Source organism: Schistocerca gregaria, chromosome 3 (assembly GCF_023897955.1).
Source record: "Schistocerca gregaria isolate iqSchGreg1 chromosome 3, iqSchGreg1.2, whole genome shotgun sequence".
Taxonomy (NCBI): Eukaryota; Metazoa; Arthropoda; class Insecta; order Orthoptera; family Acrididae; genus Schistocerca; species Schistocerca gregaria.
This window is the reverse complement of record NC_064922.1, coordinates 861,262,187-861,280,934: the sequence shown is the minus strand read 5'-3', so window position 1 is coordinate 861,280,934 and position 18,748 is coordinate 861,262,187. Positions and strand designations below refer to the sequence as shown.

General features: G+C 40.0%; 1 protein-coding gene across 7 annotated transcripts in view; it reads right to left on the bottom strand.

Annotated features, from left to right (window-relative positions):
- LOC126354868 (histone deacetylase 5) overlaps positions 1 to 18,748 on the bottom strand; it is a 595,379-nt gene that overhangs the window by 48,077 nt on the left and 528,554 nt on the right. For all 7 annotated transcript variants that reach the window (XM_050004863.1, XM_050004862.1, XM_050004865.1 and 4 more), the window contains 4 exons: positions 15,091 to 15,329; positions 7,641 to 7,790; positions 4,728 to 4,851; positions 1,902 to 2,402 (listed from right to left, as the gene is read on the bottom strand). In XM_050004863.1, coding sequence (XP_049860820.1) covers positions 1,902 to 2,402; positions 4,728 to 4,851; positions 7,641 to 7,790; positions 15,091 to 15,329 — 1,014 coding nt within the window. The remainder of the gene's footprint in view (positions 1 to 1,901; positions 2,403 to 4,727; positions 4,852 to 7,640; positions 7,791 to 15,090; positions 15,330 to 18,748) is intronic.

Genomic DNA, 18,748 nt, shown 5'->3' with positions numbered 1-18,748 from the left:
AACAATATAGAAAATAATTAACAATGCCAGAACGGTTGGAGATAGTGGTCACATGCGTGAGAGGTGTGCTTGCTTGTGTGAATGAATGTGCATTTTCCTTTCTGAAGTAAGCTTTAACAAGCTCAATGTGTAAGTCTTTTCTTTGTGGCTGTCTGCAACTCAAAGTGCCATCTCTACAGTGAGTACAAATTTATCCTTTTCATAATATCGTTACATGGGAAAACGAAGCAACAAACATAGGTAGGCAAAATATTCATATATTGAATGAGCTATCTTCTGTTATCCAATGATTTTAACAACTACAAAATGGAAAAGTTCAGGTGCCGAAATAATGCTTCGTTACAATGAACTGTAGCTCCATTTTTATTAATAAGCAAATATGGCTAGCAATGTCTCTAAATACTTAGGCTTATATTTTGACTTGACTACTAGTTCCTGTAGTTTTTATCCTCAGGTGGTGAAGTTGGTAAGAACAAGTTATATTTGCTGGTATTTTCACAAGAGGACAGTTGCATGTCATCTGATTTTTTGTGTTCTTAACACTGATAATAATACATTATTATTTCTCTTCTTGGCAATCTGCGGTTGTGTTTGATGGTCAACATTCAAAACCACAGCCGAGTGAGATTCAAAGGCAAACAACAAGCAGTTCTTAAGAGTAAACATTAATTAACTTGTATAAATTCCCTGTAAATATATAAGATGACCATTAATGCAGTAGTATTGTCACCATTAAGTGCAGTTGCACTCTTCTATATCATATTTAACACATTTCACATATTTGTTAATTACATGGACGTGACCTAGACCTATATTTTATGAGTTATAAACATAGAAAATCTAACCAAACAATCTTAGTAGTGTGATGCTCTAAAGAAAAAAGTACCAATTCATTCTTCTGTCATTTTATCTTTAAATCTGTACAAAAACAGAGGGAAGAAAACTTTATATGCTCTTGGGCGTCATACATTGACTAACACTCCATATTCTGTTCCAGTCAATTATTCTTTCTACACAGTGAGTGGGAATTGTCATGGAGTAGAGAGCAGGATGTTTTGTAGCCAACATCGCACTAAATATTTTCATTTTGGGGGGTAGGGGTGGGAGTTGTGCAGGTGGGGGGGGGGGGGGGGGGTTGGAGTGGGGGGCGGGGATGGCATGGCAATGCACAGAGTGCTGGGAAAACTGAAGAGTACCAATCAAGAACAGTTAGGAGAGCGAGGAGGGTGAAGGAAAATTCTGTGTCCTTCAAGCACAATTGGAAGAATCAAGGAAGGAATTGGCAAGCATTGGGCACTGGCAATTGGCAGAAAGACAGGGAAAAGAGAAAGTAATCTGGTAGTTCCAAAATAAGCAAAGAAAATTTGTATCATCAGTCAGAGCCAGAATTAGGTACAGAAGGGTTACAGAAAAATTTAAGAACAGCATATCAGGCCGCTGATGTGATAACACCAAGGGCAGTGCTCAGTTAAGTGATATAGGGCTTAAGAATCTACATAAGAGGATCACGTACCAATGGTGGATGGAACAGGAGACAGATTAGACTGGAATGGGACATATATAACACAGGGTTACAATAGTGTTATACAAATGTGCATTTTGTTGAGATGTTCCAATGTCTCTACTGACCCCACTTTAATGGTGTCATGAACTAAAGTCGTAAATGGCAATGATGGCAGCAAACTACTCTAATGTTGCACCAGTATTGATCGTGACTATCGATAAATGGGTTTCATAAAACACAGACTGCACCTAAACTGGAGCGAGAAAGGAAGCTGGGACAAGTAATTAGTGAAAGTATAGGGTACAAGTGTCAATTCATACATGCTGAAGTACACATTGCCACAACCTGAAATAAATAAACTAATTGTGCACTCATATGTTCAGACAGTAAATCCTACCTTTGAAAGCCAGGTCCACCACACACCCAACGGCCGTGCGTGCTGCCGTCGCCGTGTGAACGTCATTCCAGGTGGTGTCCGAATCCACGCCGACCCCTCCACACGGCAGCCGCACAAAGCTCTTGACCGGTAGCTGAGACAGCTTGCCGACATCCAGTTTCTGCCTGTTGAGCGGGCTGGTGCCGAACAGCAGGGCGTGTGCCTCCGAGTGGCAGGCACGGATCTCTTCGAGTGATGCCTTGCGCGCCCTTGGGCGCTGGCAGCGTGCTACCAGCCCCGTCTCCAGCAGACGCGCCCACACACTCTGCAGGCGTCCGCCGTGCTCCGGGTGGCCCGAGTTGTCCCCGCAGACACACGCGTGCTTCAGCATGGCTGAGTCAAACGCCAGAGCTGTCCCGGATGTGGGGCCAGCTCCCTCACTGGCACCTACAGCTACCAGAGGGCTGGACAGGGCTCGTGCCAGTGGCCTCCCAGACACTGACGGCCGGCCCAGAAATGAACCTGTGGTTGAACACATTTTTTATTCCTCGAGACCAGATAATCCTGTAGGTCTTTAATAAAGACATATGTGACTGAGCAACATGAGGAAAGTATAATTATTACACAAGACAATGAAATCTGAGCCCAATAATGAGTGTACAAAGTGAAATGAAGAAAAAGTTTTTCTTAAATCACATAACTCAATAAAGAAAACAAAAACTCCATTTAAAAATATGTTAAAAGACTGCCTTGTGTAGAAATGTATCTACAGTAAGAGTTTTACACGACAACTAATGGAAACTCCAGGTTGGAATATCAACAATGTTACCAAAAGAATAGAGTGCTACTCACCTTAAAGATGATTTGTTGAGTTACAGACAGGCACAACAAAAAGACAGCTACATATCACATATTTCTCCCAAAGCCTTCTTCAACATGAAAACACACACACACATTTACACAGGCAATCACACGTTTGCACACACGACTACTGTCACCGGCAGTTCTGACAGCAATCAGTTCTGGTCAGAGCTGCCGGTGATAGCAGTTGTGTGCATGAGGTGTGATTGCCTGTGTAAATGAGGGTGTGTTTTCATGCTTAAGAAGGCTTTTGGAAAAAGCAGTAATATGTAGCTGTCTTTTTGTTGTGCCTGCCTGCAACTAAAGGGGTTATCTTTACGATGAGTAGCACTCTATCCTTCTCCTAATATTGTTGTTTATATTACTAATAAAAGTAAGATATTACATTCTTAAAAAAATGTAACAAGGTACATAAACAGTTTTTATGCGATTTTAGAATATGATCTTGTATTATATTGTAACTATATATTGTATGTATTGCAATAAAGTCTTGATATACTGTTGTGAAGGATACCAATAACAAATTATGACTAATACCCATCTACTCACAATGATAAGTTTAGAAATTTCGTGTGTGTGTGTGTGGGGGGGGGGGGGGGGGGCTAGAGTGCTAAGGGAAAAAAAAGGAGCTACTTCTTTTCTACTACTCAGCTGTCATATACTTCGAACAAAGGACTTTCGTAATTTTTCTCAGAATACTATCATCTGTCTCTATGCTGGTGAAGTCACCATCTGTTTAACACAAACATTTGAGTTTTATGTAATTTACATCCCTGAGTGCCATTATTATAATAAGAAATGGCAAAGGAGGTATTCTTTTAATTTGTTTCTGAATGTCTGTAGATTTCCAATTTCCTGCCTGATGTCTATCAGACTCTCTCACTAGATTATAAGACACTCCATTCTGAGCCCCAGACAGAGGTGCATATTCCACACAGAAATTATTTTTGCCTCTATTATTGTGTCTGCATATCTGACAATTCAGCCTAAATTCATTCTTATCAGTAACAAGTTCCATTAGGGAGTAAACATGTTGTAACATTACATAATAACCCAAGGGTTCCTGAAAAAGACTACTGTAAAATGTTATGTTACCTATATTACACTATATTTTTACTTCATGTTTCTATAGAATAAATACTTTTTTGAACTTAGCTGAACTGCCACAGAAAATTAAGTCATAGAAGAGTAATGAGTGAAAGTACCCACTGCTAGCAAGCAGGACTTATCTACGTGCTGGTAGCATCTCAATCTTTTATCCCTCTGGACACTAAAGGAACTTCACAAATGGAGACTCATTTAGTATGTGGCAGGCTATTTATACTTCTGATTCCTGAAAATCATTTTCATTTTTTGGAATTACACAACATAAATCTTTATCAGATTAAGATTATGCTGTTTTTGTGAACTGACTGTAAAGCATGTTCCGTTATTCTTCTAGCTGTGCCTTGTATGGGTGTGTTTGGGCCCTTTAATAGTGTCAACAACAGACACCATACTTTTTGAAAGTCCTCTAATGTTCGCAGCGAATACTTTATGTAGGTAAGAAACAGAACTGGGACGAGCCCTAAACCTTGTGAACACCATTATCATTTGTTAATGTAACCCTCTGTTTTCCACTGCTAACAAACAGTGTCAAACAGCACAAAACGAATTTCAACCTTCAGTTTCACACAGACTTTGCAAAAAATGGAATACCTCAAGTGATCACCATCAGAATTCCCAGCGTAAGTGACAGTGTGCAATTTGTGTGTCATTATGTCAACAATTTATCATTACATATTGTGTTCAACCCATTTGAAAACTATTTGGTCTCTAGGTTGAAAAACTTAGTTCAAAATGGGGTTGTGAAAGTTCATTTCGGCTGAGCCTTGTCTTCTGCCATCTTCAGTCTGTTAGTATTCTGAAGGTAACGCAAGAGACACGAATGAAATACAAAAGTGTGCGATAATACGTGCTATCACAACGTGGAAAGGCTATACTTACCATCACTGCCCTGTGCCGTGTGTCTCATCATGAGGTCACGCTGCTGCTGCAAGAAACGCTCGCGATCACGCTGCTGCCGAGACATTTCACTTTCGTCACTGCGGCGATCTGTGAGATCAATAATCTGAAACAAAAAAAATGGTTTGACGGATCTTATCTGTTACAATGGAACCAGTTACTGTCACACACAGAACTGCATTTTGAGCTTTAGTTCAGCCAAAATAAATTCACAGCATAATAACGTAACAGTCAAAAACCAAACAATGGCAAAAATGTGAGCACCAGGTGACACCAGGAAGAGTAACAGCTGAATCAGACAGTACAGTCACTGCAACAAGTTTATTTGTATTTTCTGTCTACCTTGACATAATTTGCATAATAATTTTATTGCTTACTTCATTACATCTACATCTCCACCTACATAGATACTCAGGAATCCACCATACCACTACTGGTAGTACTAATACTAATAGTAACACTACTAGTCATTTCCTTTCTTGTTCCACTCGCAAATAGAACAACAGAAAAATGACTGCCTATATGCCTCCATATGAGCCCTAGTTTCTCATCTTATCTTCGTGGTCCTTACGGGTAATGTACATTGGAGGCACTAGAATCGTTCTGCAGTCAGCTTCAAATGCTGGTTCTCCAAACTTTCTCAATATTGTTCCTCAAAAGGACTGTTGCCTTCTCTCCAGGGATTTCCACCAAAATTCCTGAAGCACCTCTGTGCACTTCCTTATTGTTCAAACCTACCAGTAACAAATCTAGCAACCTACATCTGAATTGCTTCAATGTCTTTCTTTAGTCTAACGTGGTACAGATCCCGAACACTCTAGCTGTACTCAAGAATAGGTTGCACTAGCATCCTATATGCGGTCTCCTTTACAGATAAACCACACTTCCCTAGAATCCTCCCAGTACACCAAAGTCGAACATTCGCCTTCCCTACGACAATCCTCAAATTCTCGTTCCATTTACATTACTTTGCAACGTTATGACCAGATATTTAAGTGACATAACTGTGTCAAGCTGGACACTATTAATGCTGCATCCGAACAGTATGGGTTTTATGGGTTTCAGCATTTAGAGCTTGCTGCCATTAATCATACCACCTAGAAATTTTGTGTAACTCATCTTGTATCCTCCTACAGTTGCTCAACTGTGACACCTTGCCGTACACCACACTCTCATCAGCAAACAACAGTAGATTGCTACCCACTCCGTCCATCAAATCATTTATGTATATAGATAATTCCTTCTCACATTTCTTCCTTTCCTGCATTACTTCTTAAAAAAGATTTGTCTAAAAGTTTGCTTTAAATGTTGCCGCTGTTTCACTTTTTGCTGGTTTCAGATTTAATAAGTTTTTCTCCTCCTTAATATTGAATGCTCTTCCACACCAACAATTCTTCAATATTAGGGCACACCCAACAAATAGTTTAGAAAACAAATTCTACCTCATGATTTATATAAATCTTTTCATGTGCCTGTTCGCAACACAGCATCTCTTTTGTTTGGTGAGTACCAATTTATGGTGTACTTCACCAAAATACAGACAAATTTAAAAGTTCTTTAAACACAATTTTATTAGTCAAACATTAAATACTAAAAAATAGAAATGAGGGGCCTCTACAGGGCATGATCATTCACTGTATCATCCTTTAGCATGAAAACAGTCTCCAATCTCTATCTGAAGAGCACAGATGCACCACATTGTTAATCTGAGGTCATGTCAGTGAATGCAGTGACAGTAAGGATCCCTTATGACATCACAATGATATATATATATATATATATATATATATATATATATATATATATATATATATATATATATCAGTGACAGTAAGGATCCCTTATGACATCACAATGATATGAGGCCCTTTGAGCTACACTATACAATGCATAGTAATTCAGGGGATTTAAAAAAGGGCTTTCGGGCACCCAAAATTCCTTAGGCCAAAACATATAAAAATTTACAAAGTTATACAATAAAGTGCAAAAAAACATCAAAGTTACCATTTAATTTTCTCCACTGATAACTAGTTTTGAGCCTAAGCTCATTACCAAATCATTCACTAACAGCTGCAATACCATCCATTCCAACAGCCACACGACCATTCATTCCAGTAAACACATCCTGTAAAGTAGTGCAGGAATGAACTTCACTCACCTAACCACACGGCTGTCTATAGGAATAGCAAAATAAGAATAGCAGAATACAGGAAGACCTGCAGAGGACTGACATTGGTGTAGGTTCTAAAAGTCGATCATCAGCATAAAGAACTGAAGGTATCTTGCAAATAGATGGAAAGATTCATTACTGTTTGATAATGATATTGGTGATTAATCACTGGAAACAATTAACACCTGTTAAACTTCTAGGTGTAATCATTTGAAGCAACCTACAGTGAAACAAACACACAAAATTAATTGTAGGGAACTTCAATAATAGACTGAACTTATGGAAATGTAGTTTACCCGGGAAAGAGGTAGCTTACAAAACTTTCTTGAATATGGCTTATCAGTCTGAGACACTTCTCATGTAGGATTAACAGAAAGGATCAGAAAATCCAAAGACGAGTGGCATGTTACATCACAGGTTTGTTTAGTAAGCATCGGAATTATGTGGAGGTGTTCATCACCTTCCCTTGGCAGGCATTACAAAACAGGCATTGTGCACCACAGAGAGGTTTAATGTTACAATTCTGAGATGAATATTGGAAGAAGACTTAGGCAACACATTACTTCCTTCCATATACATCCAATGAAATACTGCTATCAGAGAAACCAGTGCTCATACAAAAGTTTATCAGCAGTTATTCTGCCCACCTGTCATTTGCGAGTAGAACATGATACTGGAAGTACCCTCCCCTTTCACTTATACACGAACTGAGACACAAGACTAACCTCGGCTGAGTCATCAGCCTCCACCTCTGGCGCCTCGTCCAGCTGTCCAGCGGTGATCCCGCCGGGACCACCCCCACCAGCCGCTGCAGCTGCAGCTGCAGCTGCCTGACTACGGCTGCCAGCACGCGTCAGTACTGTCTGCCGGATTTGCTGAAACAATGTTAGCAGCACCTCTGTATAATACAAAATTTTTGTGAAAATATAGAACAGACAATGACATAGGAAATTTTTTTCTTTGACAGCTCAGTCTGTTCTTTTAGCTTTAAATGCCTTCTCTCCTTCATATGTAGCATTTAAATCATCATCCAGTGTCAACATTCAGTATCAAACTGCCAGACAACTGAACTTCTTTAAATTCATTTACAGTAGCAAGAAAAAGTAGTTAATTTTTGGGTCACAGACTTTTGAACTCTATTAATTCTCTACATTTCCACTTACTGTCTTCGGAAACCATTTAGATGAGTTTAATGACAAAGTAGCTGTAATTTGTTTTATTTAAGAAAAAACTTGTTCCAACATTATGATGTGTTCAAAAGTATGTATAATTACTGGTTTGAAGCAAAACTGCTGTACAGGTTGATACATTGTTAAAGCGCAACAGATTCAGAGGCGTGCAGCTGTCCAGCTGGCAGGTGGGTGGCCAGCGGCATGCAGCTGGCCGACTGGCCCATTAGATGGGCGGGCAGCAGAGGAACATTATCACCGCCAGCCGGGACTCTACATGTACTTACAATAGCAAAAAGGAAATTTGAATTATCTTGTTTAAGAATTTGTTAATACGGTATGTGCAATAAAATATGTTAGTCAATGCTCATACCTTTCCTTTCTTACGACTCTATTCATCACTTTCATTGTCATCACTAGTAGGAGAATCATTGTCATCTTCACCATCTTCCCATAGAGCGTTGTCCTCTGTTACATCCAGTGCATTTGTGATTCCACATTTTTTGAAGGATTTTTCCACCAGTGGTTGCGGAATGGAGTCCCACGCACTTTTAACCCATTCAAAAATCTGGGACAAATCTGGCGGTTTGATTTTTCCACTAGGTGTGAACTTACGGTTTTCATCAACCATCCATTGCGTACATCGCTGTTTAAGTGCAGCTTCGAATGGCCAATTTATACATACATCTAGTGGTTGTACAATGGATGTTAGGCCTCCAGGGATGACAACCAAGTCAGTTTTCCCTTTTTGTAATTTGTCTCGCACATCCTGAGTTGTATGTCCGCGGACGCTGTCCAGGACCAACATGTTGCGTAAACTCAGTAACGCACCAGGACGACGTTGCCAAACGTGTGCCACTCAGTCAATTTTAAGTTCATTGTCCATCCACCCTTTCTGATTCACTCTTACTAATACCAGTATGCCTTTTACTGATATTTTCGGAATAGCTTTCCTTTTAAATATCACGTAAGGTGGTAGCTTTCATCCATTGCCAGTTACACACAACATCACTGTACATCTTTGTACCTCACTGCCGCCAGTTCATATCATGATGCTGGATTCTCCTTCCTGTTCACGGTGGTGTCGAGCGGCATCTCAAAATAGACTGGTGTTTGATCCGCATTACCAACTTGCGATAATATATAGGACCTGTTTATAGCGCAGGTTTATCACATAATGATGAAAATTCACTATTTTTTCCTCGTAATCGCCTGCAAGCCACTGAGCAATAGTAGTTTTCCTCCAGAATCGTAAACCATTTTGGTTGAAAAATCTTGATAGCCAGCCCCCATAGCTTTGAAACTGGTAATGCCTAGTTCTTTGGCTAAAGACAATGCTTTAAGTTGGCACATTTCACTCATCACTGCGCATCCGTATCGTTGCTTCTCATCTACATAAGCACAGAGCCTTTTCTTAAGGTCCGGATGATTCAATTTTTGGCCGCGAAATGCCCAGCGATTACTATTAGTTTCTTGAAGCTGTGTTTCATTTTTCCCGCCAGTCACAAATAGAACTCTCACTCACGTTGTACTTTCTTCCTGCTGCATAGTTTCCAATATTCTCAGCTTCTTCAATAATTTTCACTTTTTCTTTAGCAGTGTACGAGCGATAACGAGAACTTGTAGCCATAATTAACAAGTTTGAAGACGTTAATACTTCACTCCTAACGTGCTACTGATGCGTCACAGACTGAGGCCACAACAATGCAACAGTATAATGGGATGTATTGTTGGAGGCGGAGCAGTACCAATAATGTTTCGAATAATCTGCATACTCCAGTTTTCCGTCCTAAAATTTGGGAAAAAACATGCGCAGATTATTCGAGTATATACGGTATATATAACTCATTATTAGATTACAAATTTTGATGCACAAACAGGTAGTTGGATGAGAGAAAGTCAACCATCATCATCTTCTTATATAAACTAGGAGCATACGCAAAGCCAAGCCAAGGTACACCATTATAAGAAGTCCAGGTATGAAAATAAAAATTAATGTGCAACATGCAAATAGGCACTTTCTTGGCAACTACTATAGTTCATACATAGCTGCTGCGAAAAATCCCCACTGCAAGAAATTTATTGATAAATAAAATAGTTTTGGTCAATGAAATTCCAACCATGCTAGAAGCAAACAAGAAACTAAATTGCCAACAATTAATCTTCATATTTTGTTCGAGAATATCTTCTCTAATTAATGCCATCTCCTCAGTCATTCTCAAGAAATCAATATCAGCCAAGGCTAGAAATAAAACACCACAAGAAAAAAAAACAAATTTGTCAGGACAAGAGCACAAATACTACTTCATGAGGAAAAAAGAATGGAATGGACATTCGAATGAAATGAATATAATTTGGGGAGAGTAGGAGCTGAAGAAGTAGTATGAGCTGAAAGCTGCAATGATGATCTCCTTGAGATATGTACAAGATCATCAGCATTAGTGATTACTCTAAATGAATCTGCCATGAACAAAAACACAGAAGAATGAAATGCAACATCTCCAGTGACTGACATAACAAGATCAAATGCTCCATTTGATATTATTATGTCACTGATAACATATTTAAATCAATATCTAAGTCCCACCATCTGGTCACAGAGGAGAATTCCTCTCATGACTCAGTACCACCCACGACTGGAGCAACTGATTTACATTCTCCATCAAGGTCACGGCACCTCTTGGTGTGCTCTGACATGAGAAATGTCCTACCTACTATCCTTCCCACCCCTCTCATAGTGGTATTTCACCGTCCACCAAACCAACACAATATCCTCGTCCATCTGTTCACATCCCCCGCTCCTAACTCCTTGCCTCATGGTTCACATCCCTGTAAAAGACCTAGCTGCAAGACCTGTCGCATACCTCCTACCACCACTACCTACTCCAGTCCAGTCACAAACATCACCTATTCCACCAAAGGCATGGTTACCTGTGAAACCTGTCATGTGATCTACAAGCTCAGCTTCAACCACTGTGCTGCATTCTACATGGACATGACAACCAACAAGCTGTCTACATGAATGGCCACTGACAAACTAGGGCCAAGAAAAAACTGGACCACCTTGTTTCTGAGCATGCTGCCAAACATGACATCCTTCATTTCAATGACTGCTTCAAAGCCTGTGCCATATGTATCCTTGTCACCAACACCAGCTTTTCTGAATTGAGCAGGTGGGAACTTTTCCTGCAATATATCCTATGTTCCCATAACCCTCCTGGCCTCAGCCTTCGTTAGTCATTGTCCTCACCCATACAGCCTCCCTGTTCCCATTCCAGTACTATAGAGCTCTCACTCCACCATCACATCCAGCCTTTTTACTTTTTTTCCCCACTTCCCCCTCTCCCCACCTCCCCTGCCCACTGACTAACCTCCCAACTGGAAATGGTTGCCCTACCCTCTCTCCACCTCGTCCCACGTACTCCCCAGCAGCAATGCACTGCACCATCCCTACTTTACTAACCCTTCCCCCCCCCCCCCCCCCCCCCGCAACCTCCTCCTTACCACCACGCAGTCATATGTGTGTGTGTGTGTGTGTGTGTGTGTGTGTGTGATCTGTTTTTGATGAAGAAATTGAAAGAAGAAGAGTACAAAAGGAAAAAAGGTGAATAATTACTTAATTCTGATAATTGTATAAACACTGCAAAATGTGACACAGTTACAAATGTATAAAATGTAATTCTCTCCTCCTCTTTGAATAACTGTGCTATAACAGCTCTGCTCGGCAAAATTACCAAGCAAGCATTCACAAGCTACAAATTTATCCACACAAGATTGCAGATTACTCCATGGTAAAACTGACAGATAGCTTCAACTTCTTAATTCATAATATTAAGTCAGTCTATCGCCATCAAGAGTAAGTGTTATGACAGGCACAGCGTAATTTCAGACATTGGCTGAATATGAGCATCTCTATAAAACTCTTTTTCAAAACTTATTACTTTTGTGTATTTCTACCACAGTAACTGATCTGCACTTTTATGCCAGACTCTGAAGCAATGAATTCTCCTGCCTCTCCCCACCTCTCACACAGTAGCATCAATCACTTCCTCAGATCCCCGCCTTATTAGACAGCTTGCTGCATATAAAACTGTTACGAATCATTGTGTAAACACTGAATCACTAATGTGTATTACGTGTATAGCATGTTGAACATTAGAATGCTCTTTGAAATATCACAAACGGTTTAAACTGATAATGTATCAATGTTGGTATGGTAATGAAAAAAATTTTAAAAATCAAGATTTTTAAATGAAATTTAAGGTTTTTCCCAATTTTGAAAATTACTGGAGTTTTCCAGGTTTGCAAGATTTCAAGGTTCACTGCACACCCTGTATTCCCATCAGCAGCCCCAGCTTAGTCATGTGAGGTTATCAGGATACAAGCATCCAATCATGTATTGAGTATTCCTTACATTTGGAAGTAACTGGGAGGAATGCCATGTAGCAGGATGCACAGGTTACATTATGTTGATGTATGTAAACAAAGGATTGGATGCGATTGTACTGTGGGTTCCTTTCTTGTTCACCAGAGAGATGACAACTGATGTATTGTGGGGCCCTTCTCATCCATCCAATGTAAACGTATCCTACTCACCTGCCCAAACGGTGCACTGTCTGCACACCCTGCTATCAGTGTGTACCAACATTTACAGCAATTCATCAGTCCGGCTGACCCTTTTTGATGCTTTGAACATCCAATGACAGGGTTCCTGCACCCACCTAATACCCTCCCACATATCATAAAATGGAGCAGTTAATTCTGTACTCCATACCAATGTACTGATATTGCACGGTAAGACTGTTCGCCACTTTCCATCGTCCAGCACCAAACGGGCAAGTGATCTGCCAGCACTACCATAATCTGCAGAGACCCTTTCATCAACACGATGTAGAGGTTGACTGGAGGTGACAGTCACCCCTGCGCTTACAGTATGCCCTCAACACAATCTCATGTGGAAAGCCCTGCCCCTATGTAGACTGTTGTGCCAGTGCCAGTAAGAAATCTGGCAACATTCCAGTCAAATACTGTGCTTATTAATTTCATTTCCCTGGTGATAGTCACAATTACAACAACTACTGCTAATTCACCTACTTACAAGCTCAAATATATAAAGCTCTGAGATTTGATATCTGATCCATCGTAAGATTTTTTTTTTCCATCACTTATTATTTCTTTCACCTATGGCAATGATTTGTTAACGTGAAAAATTCTAAGCTGCATGCAGTTTAGAGTCCACTTCTACTGTTGCTCCCCTTATTCGGACAGGACAAAGGGCTGTACATATGCACCAATTTATCAGCCAACTGACCGAAAAATTGGATATTTGTAGCTTGTCAGCTGTCAGTTGGGTATCACCATGCTACAGCCTGACAGAAGTTCATCTCCTATACTCTACAACTATAATCTGAGAACCACTGAATTGCATGGCAGAGGATACGTCCAACTATACCAGTCAATAGGGACTTTTTCCATTCCATTCACATATGGAGTGCAGGAAAAATTATTGTTTACATGCCTCTGAGCATGCTGTAATTAATCCAGTCTTATCCTCATGATCCATAAGTGCTTGTAGTACATTCATAGAGTCATTTAAAGATAGTTCTCGAAACTCTGTCAGTGGTTTTTCTTGTTTATTCTTCTAATCTGAAACGAGTTTCTCAAACTTATAGGTGACACCTTCTATGCTACATACATAAATAAATTAAAAAATTTTACAATACCTCATTTGTTTTGCTTTACCATCATGTATTTCCCGAGGGAACTAAAAGTCATGTTGCAGGTTTCAAGAATCATTTTAATAATAACTGTGAGGATACAACTGCACTGAATTTGAGGTCCTCATAACATTGACCAGTGGCTTGAAACCATAATGCAGCTAACAGCCTCACCCTGCAGGTTACAGTTTCTCTCAGAACTGTATTCTTTTTCATCAAATGTGGTTTGTTGATGTTCAGTAGCTCCAAAACATATGTTTCCTCATTCTTACATAATTCAAAACATCATCAGTTTCCAACTCCTTAAGAAACGTACCACGGGTGAATTTCTGTGTCTGCATTAGCCATGTCTTTGCCCACAGCTTTCTCTTCACTGTTTTGGCTTCGCTACTATAAAAGGCCAAGGCAAATCACAGTTCTTGGGTCTGTGTAATAGCAAGCAGTAACTCTTAGAACATAATCTCAATCAATGTTCCTGCAACAATTTGCAACCAGCAATAGGACAGGGCAGCACTGTAATCACCAATTGCAGTTGCTCGGGACATGTGTAAGCTGCAACCAAATTTGTCAGTTGGCTGGACGACTGATAAACTAGTGCGTGTGTCGGGCCCTTAAGTCACATCAAAGGACACAGGAAGGCAAGGGCATTCTATCCCCAAATGAGCTGTAGCTAGTAAAGCATTGTGTTATTGAAACTAACCTTTGGATTGATAACAGCTTTTCTTTTACTAAGAGTGTGAATTGAATATGCATAACGTTATGTCAGGGCTGCACTGTCGTTCAAGCTGAGCAACCCAATAAACTGCAAATAATCTTATGTCACCGTGGAGAGATTATACTTCAATGAAGTTCATTTCTTATACGAATCAACAAGTAACAAAAGTTTTGAACAGAAATTATGAATATCAAGGGCAGAAACAATACGATATTTTATTTGGAAAACAAGGCATCATTGTTTCCCTGTTAAGACTGAAACTTGATAAATGATTTGCATTGTCTGGCTAATTAGCAAGTGACTACACTGTCTTAATAATTTTCCGTTGTTTGATTTAACAAAAATGTAAACTGTTTGAGTGTAACCAAGCAATGATATTTCATGTTATACATACCCAAGTACTGACTAGATCAAATACTAATGTACACAATTTGGTGCATAAGGGGGAAAAAGATACAAAACTGAACAGAAATACACTACACCATTCCTCACTCCCATGCTGGGCTAGTACAGCCAGAAATTAATACTCCACAGAGGTAAGGCACCAGTAGAGAGAGATCAGAGGAGCACTTACCTGTCTCAGGAAGTTGTGCTGCTGCTGTTGCTGCTGGTGCTGGAAGTCGTCGTACTGAGAAGGAGAGTGCGATGGTGGCACAAGTGCCAGCACGGGGTGGCCCAGCGGGAGCGGTGCCGACTGCGTGCGTCCCAGTGGGCGGCGATTCAGGCGGGCGTGCGCCACCTGTGCATCTGTAATTCCGGGTGCAGTTCCAAGGGTGGCACTGCCACCGGCATAGCTGTACTCCCCGTCGATCACTGTCAGAAATGAGGCACTACTTCAGCTGTGAAATGTGGTATTTTTCGGAAATGAGGCACTACTTCAGCTGTGAAATGTGGTATTTTTCATCTCACTTCTATTGAGGTCATTAAGAGATGAAGCATGAGCTCAGACTGGGTAAATATGGGGAAGGATATTGGCAGTGTCCTTTCGACGGAACTGTCCCAGCATCTGCCCCAAAGTGATTTAGAGAAATGACACAAAATCTACATCTGAATTACTGGGCAGTAATTTGAACTGCATCCTCCAAACTACAATTCCAGTGACTATCCACTACGCCACTTCACTCGGTTGGAGCTTTATTGACAATTCTCTAATAATTTTCTCATTTCCCTCTGAGCAATAGTCAAATTGATTAACAGCTCATAACACATGTAATTTCAGTCAGTCCATTGACGGGTCAGTATAATACAAGATGTACAACTTCCGCTGTTTGCGACAACGGTAAGTAGTGATCGAAAGGAACAGATCGCAGACGTCAGGCAGTTAGCTTGGACATCCGTCAACATAACCACATTCAAATAGTAGTTGATTTGTGTCTGCATCATAAAGTTGTTCTTGATTGGAAATGTCAGTTTACGGGCATAATTCTCACCATTTGCAGGAGGTGTTACTGTTCTGTTTCAGTATGAAGAAAACAGCGGCTAAGGCTCTTCGAATGCTCTCAAGTATGTTTGCTAAGAATGCTATTACTGAAAGAACGTGTTGTGAGTGGTTCCAACACTTCAAGAACAGTGCTTTTAACGTCGTACACCAGCATAGTGGTGGAAGAGAGAATGGTTTCGAAGATGCAGTACTGGAGACACTGCTGAATGAAGACTCACGTCAAACTCAAGAAGAATTGGCATGATTAGTGGGAGTGATTCAGCAAGCCATTTCAAAACATCTCAAGGCTATGGGCATGATTCAGAAAGAAGGAACTTGGGTCCTGTGTGAGGTGAAACCGAGAGACATTGAATGGTGTTTGTGAACAGTTGCTTCAGATGCAAAAATGGAAGGGATTTCTGCATCGCATTCTGACCAGGGACGAAAAATGGGTTGATTACAATAGCTCTAAATGGAAAAAATCATGGAGATATCCCGGCCAAAAAAGAAAAGTTGGTGGGACCAGCTCGGCGTCACATACTATGAGGTGCTAAAACGAAGTAAAATAATCACAGGTGCTCATTATCAAACACAATTAATGCGTTTGAGCAGGCCATTAAAAGACAAATGGCTGCAATACAGCGAGAGGCACGATAAAGTGATTTTGCAGCACATTAACGCTCGACCCCACGTTACAAAAGAGGTCAAAATGTACTTGGAATTGTTAAAATGTGAAGTCCTACCCCACCCGCCATATTCTCCAGACATTGCTCCCTCTGACTATAACCTGTTTAAATTAATGGGGCATGGGCTGGCTGACCGACACTTCCAATCTCATGATGAAGTCACAAATTGGATCGATTCATGGATCACTTCAAAAGATGAACAATTTTTTCGACATGGGATTTGTACCCTTGGGATTCGTAAACTACGCAAACGATGGGAGAAATTAGCGGCCGGCAATGGAAAATACTTTGAATGATACATGTGTAACCAATTTGTTACATTAAAGCTTCATGTGGTGGGGGGAAAAAAACCAGCGGAAGCAAAGTTGTGCACTTTGTATAATTTCATTTTGGTGGAACTATCCCACACATCTTATTTCTCCTTACAGCCATATTAAAATAGTACACACAACTTCCCTTTTCACTAACTTTCACGCAATTGCTTTGCTTTGAGGCTTTGAGGGAATGTGTGACTTTAAAATCTTGCCAAATACACGTGAACGTCTTCACGCATAAGAAGTTTCAACATATCTAAGCACTGTGCATTTATCAGTCACAATTCAGGAAATGCAATGCTCACTAAATTCTCATAATATTCTATTTCACCAGGAAAGCAGAGAAATTGAGTTATATACCTCAATAAAAGCAATGAACCTATAAATGTATTCACAGAACACCTTACAAACATTCAGTCCTCCAATTCCACCATATCATCCAGAACTAAATACTGTAGAAATGGCAGGGAAGTTATTAAACAACTGATTGGTCTCAAATAATGTATATTTTAAACTCAAGAATGATTGGAAACTATTTCAGTCACTCCATAACAATGATCTGTAATTTCTAAAAATGTATAAGGTTTTTTTTAAAAAATAAAAGTAGCATCCCAATCACAATAAATGTTTGTTTTTAATTCTGGTTACCAATTTTGGTCTCTTAGTACACCCTGTTAACAGTTTGTGACAGTTACAACTTATACTAACAGCAGCTGTGTGGTGCAAAACACCATTTTATAGTAGAACTAAAGTTGCTAAGTGTATGTCATCTTGACCCATAGTAAATTTATGTACTTCAGAACCTTGATCTGAGGATGGACTAAAAGACCAAAATTGGTAAGCAGAATCAAAAAGCACTAAGCTGCATGATAAAGCCAAATAATATTATTGTACGAGGTGTCGAAAACAAAACTGATGAGCATAAAAATTGACAAATGACTTAGAAGAACTGGTTCTCAATCTTTGTGTTAGTAATTCTGAAGATACCAGTGTCACTGATGGATCTGATCTCTTAAATTCTGACAACAATAAAAATAAATGTAACCTCATATATTGAATTTAAGTATGTATCTTCTCCTGCTCATTTTATCTTTTTAATAGGGTAGGATGGAAGAAACGTGTCCTTCTCACAATGAGTAAAGGACATTTGCTTTGGGTCAGTTATCAGTACATCCCCTCCCGCTTTCCAGAGCCTAGTTGTCTTTCGGCATCCGTATTTTGTGACCAGTCAGTCCTACTGCGTTACCCTACCAATAAAATCATTTGCCGACTCTCTGGCTGTGACCAAGTAGGCATGCAGCAGCCTGCAGAAAATGCATTTGTGCACGGGCTACGGCAACTGCACAGCATTTAACTTCACCACTTTTAACAGAGCGGTGCTGGTCAAGTTATATTCTAGGCACTATATTCACTGAAGCAGTGGCCTTTCATTGGCTTTTCATTTGATCATTCCCTACAATTTATGATTCACCAGCACTCTGCCAATAGGCTCAAAATTCTATCTTTTACCATTCCCTCCACTAGTTATTGTCCCATGATACACCGCAGTACCGGTACTCATTTTGAGTGATTATCGAGCCTCACTGAGAATAGAGCAACTGTTCTTGTTGCTCTGAGAAGTGGACAGCAACTCTTGCGTAAGAATCAGTGCCCACACATCATTAAAAGAGGTGTAGCACATGTACTTCACTCATTCTGTAATTGTTAAGTTGTTATTACCATTATTATTCTCAGCTCTTTATCAGTCACCTTCTGTAGCACACAGACAGCATTCTAGTTTAAGAATAGCTTTCACTCTGTCATGGACTGTGC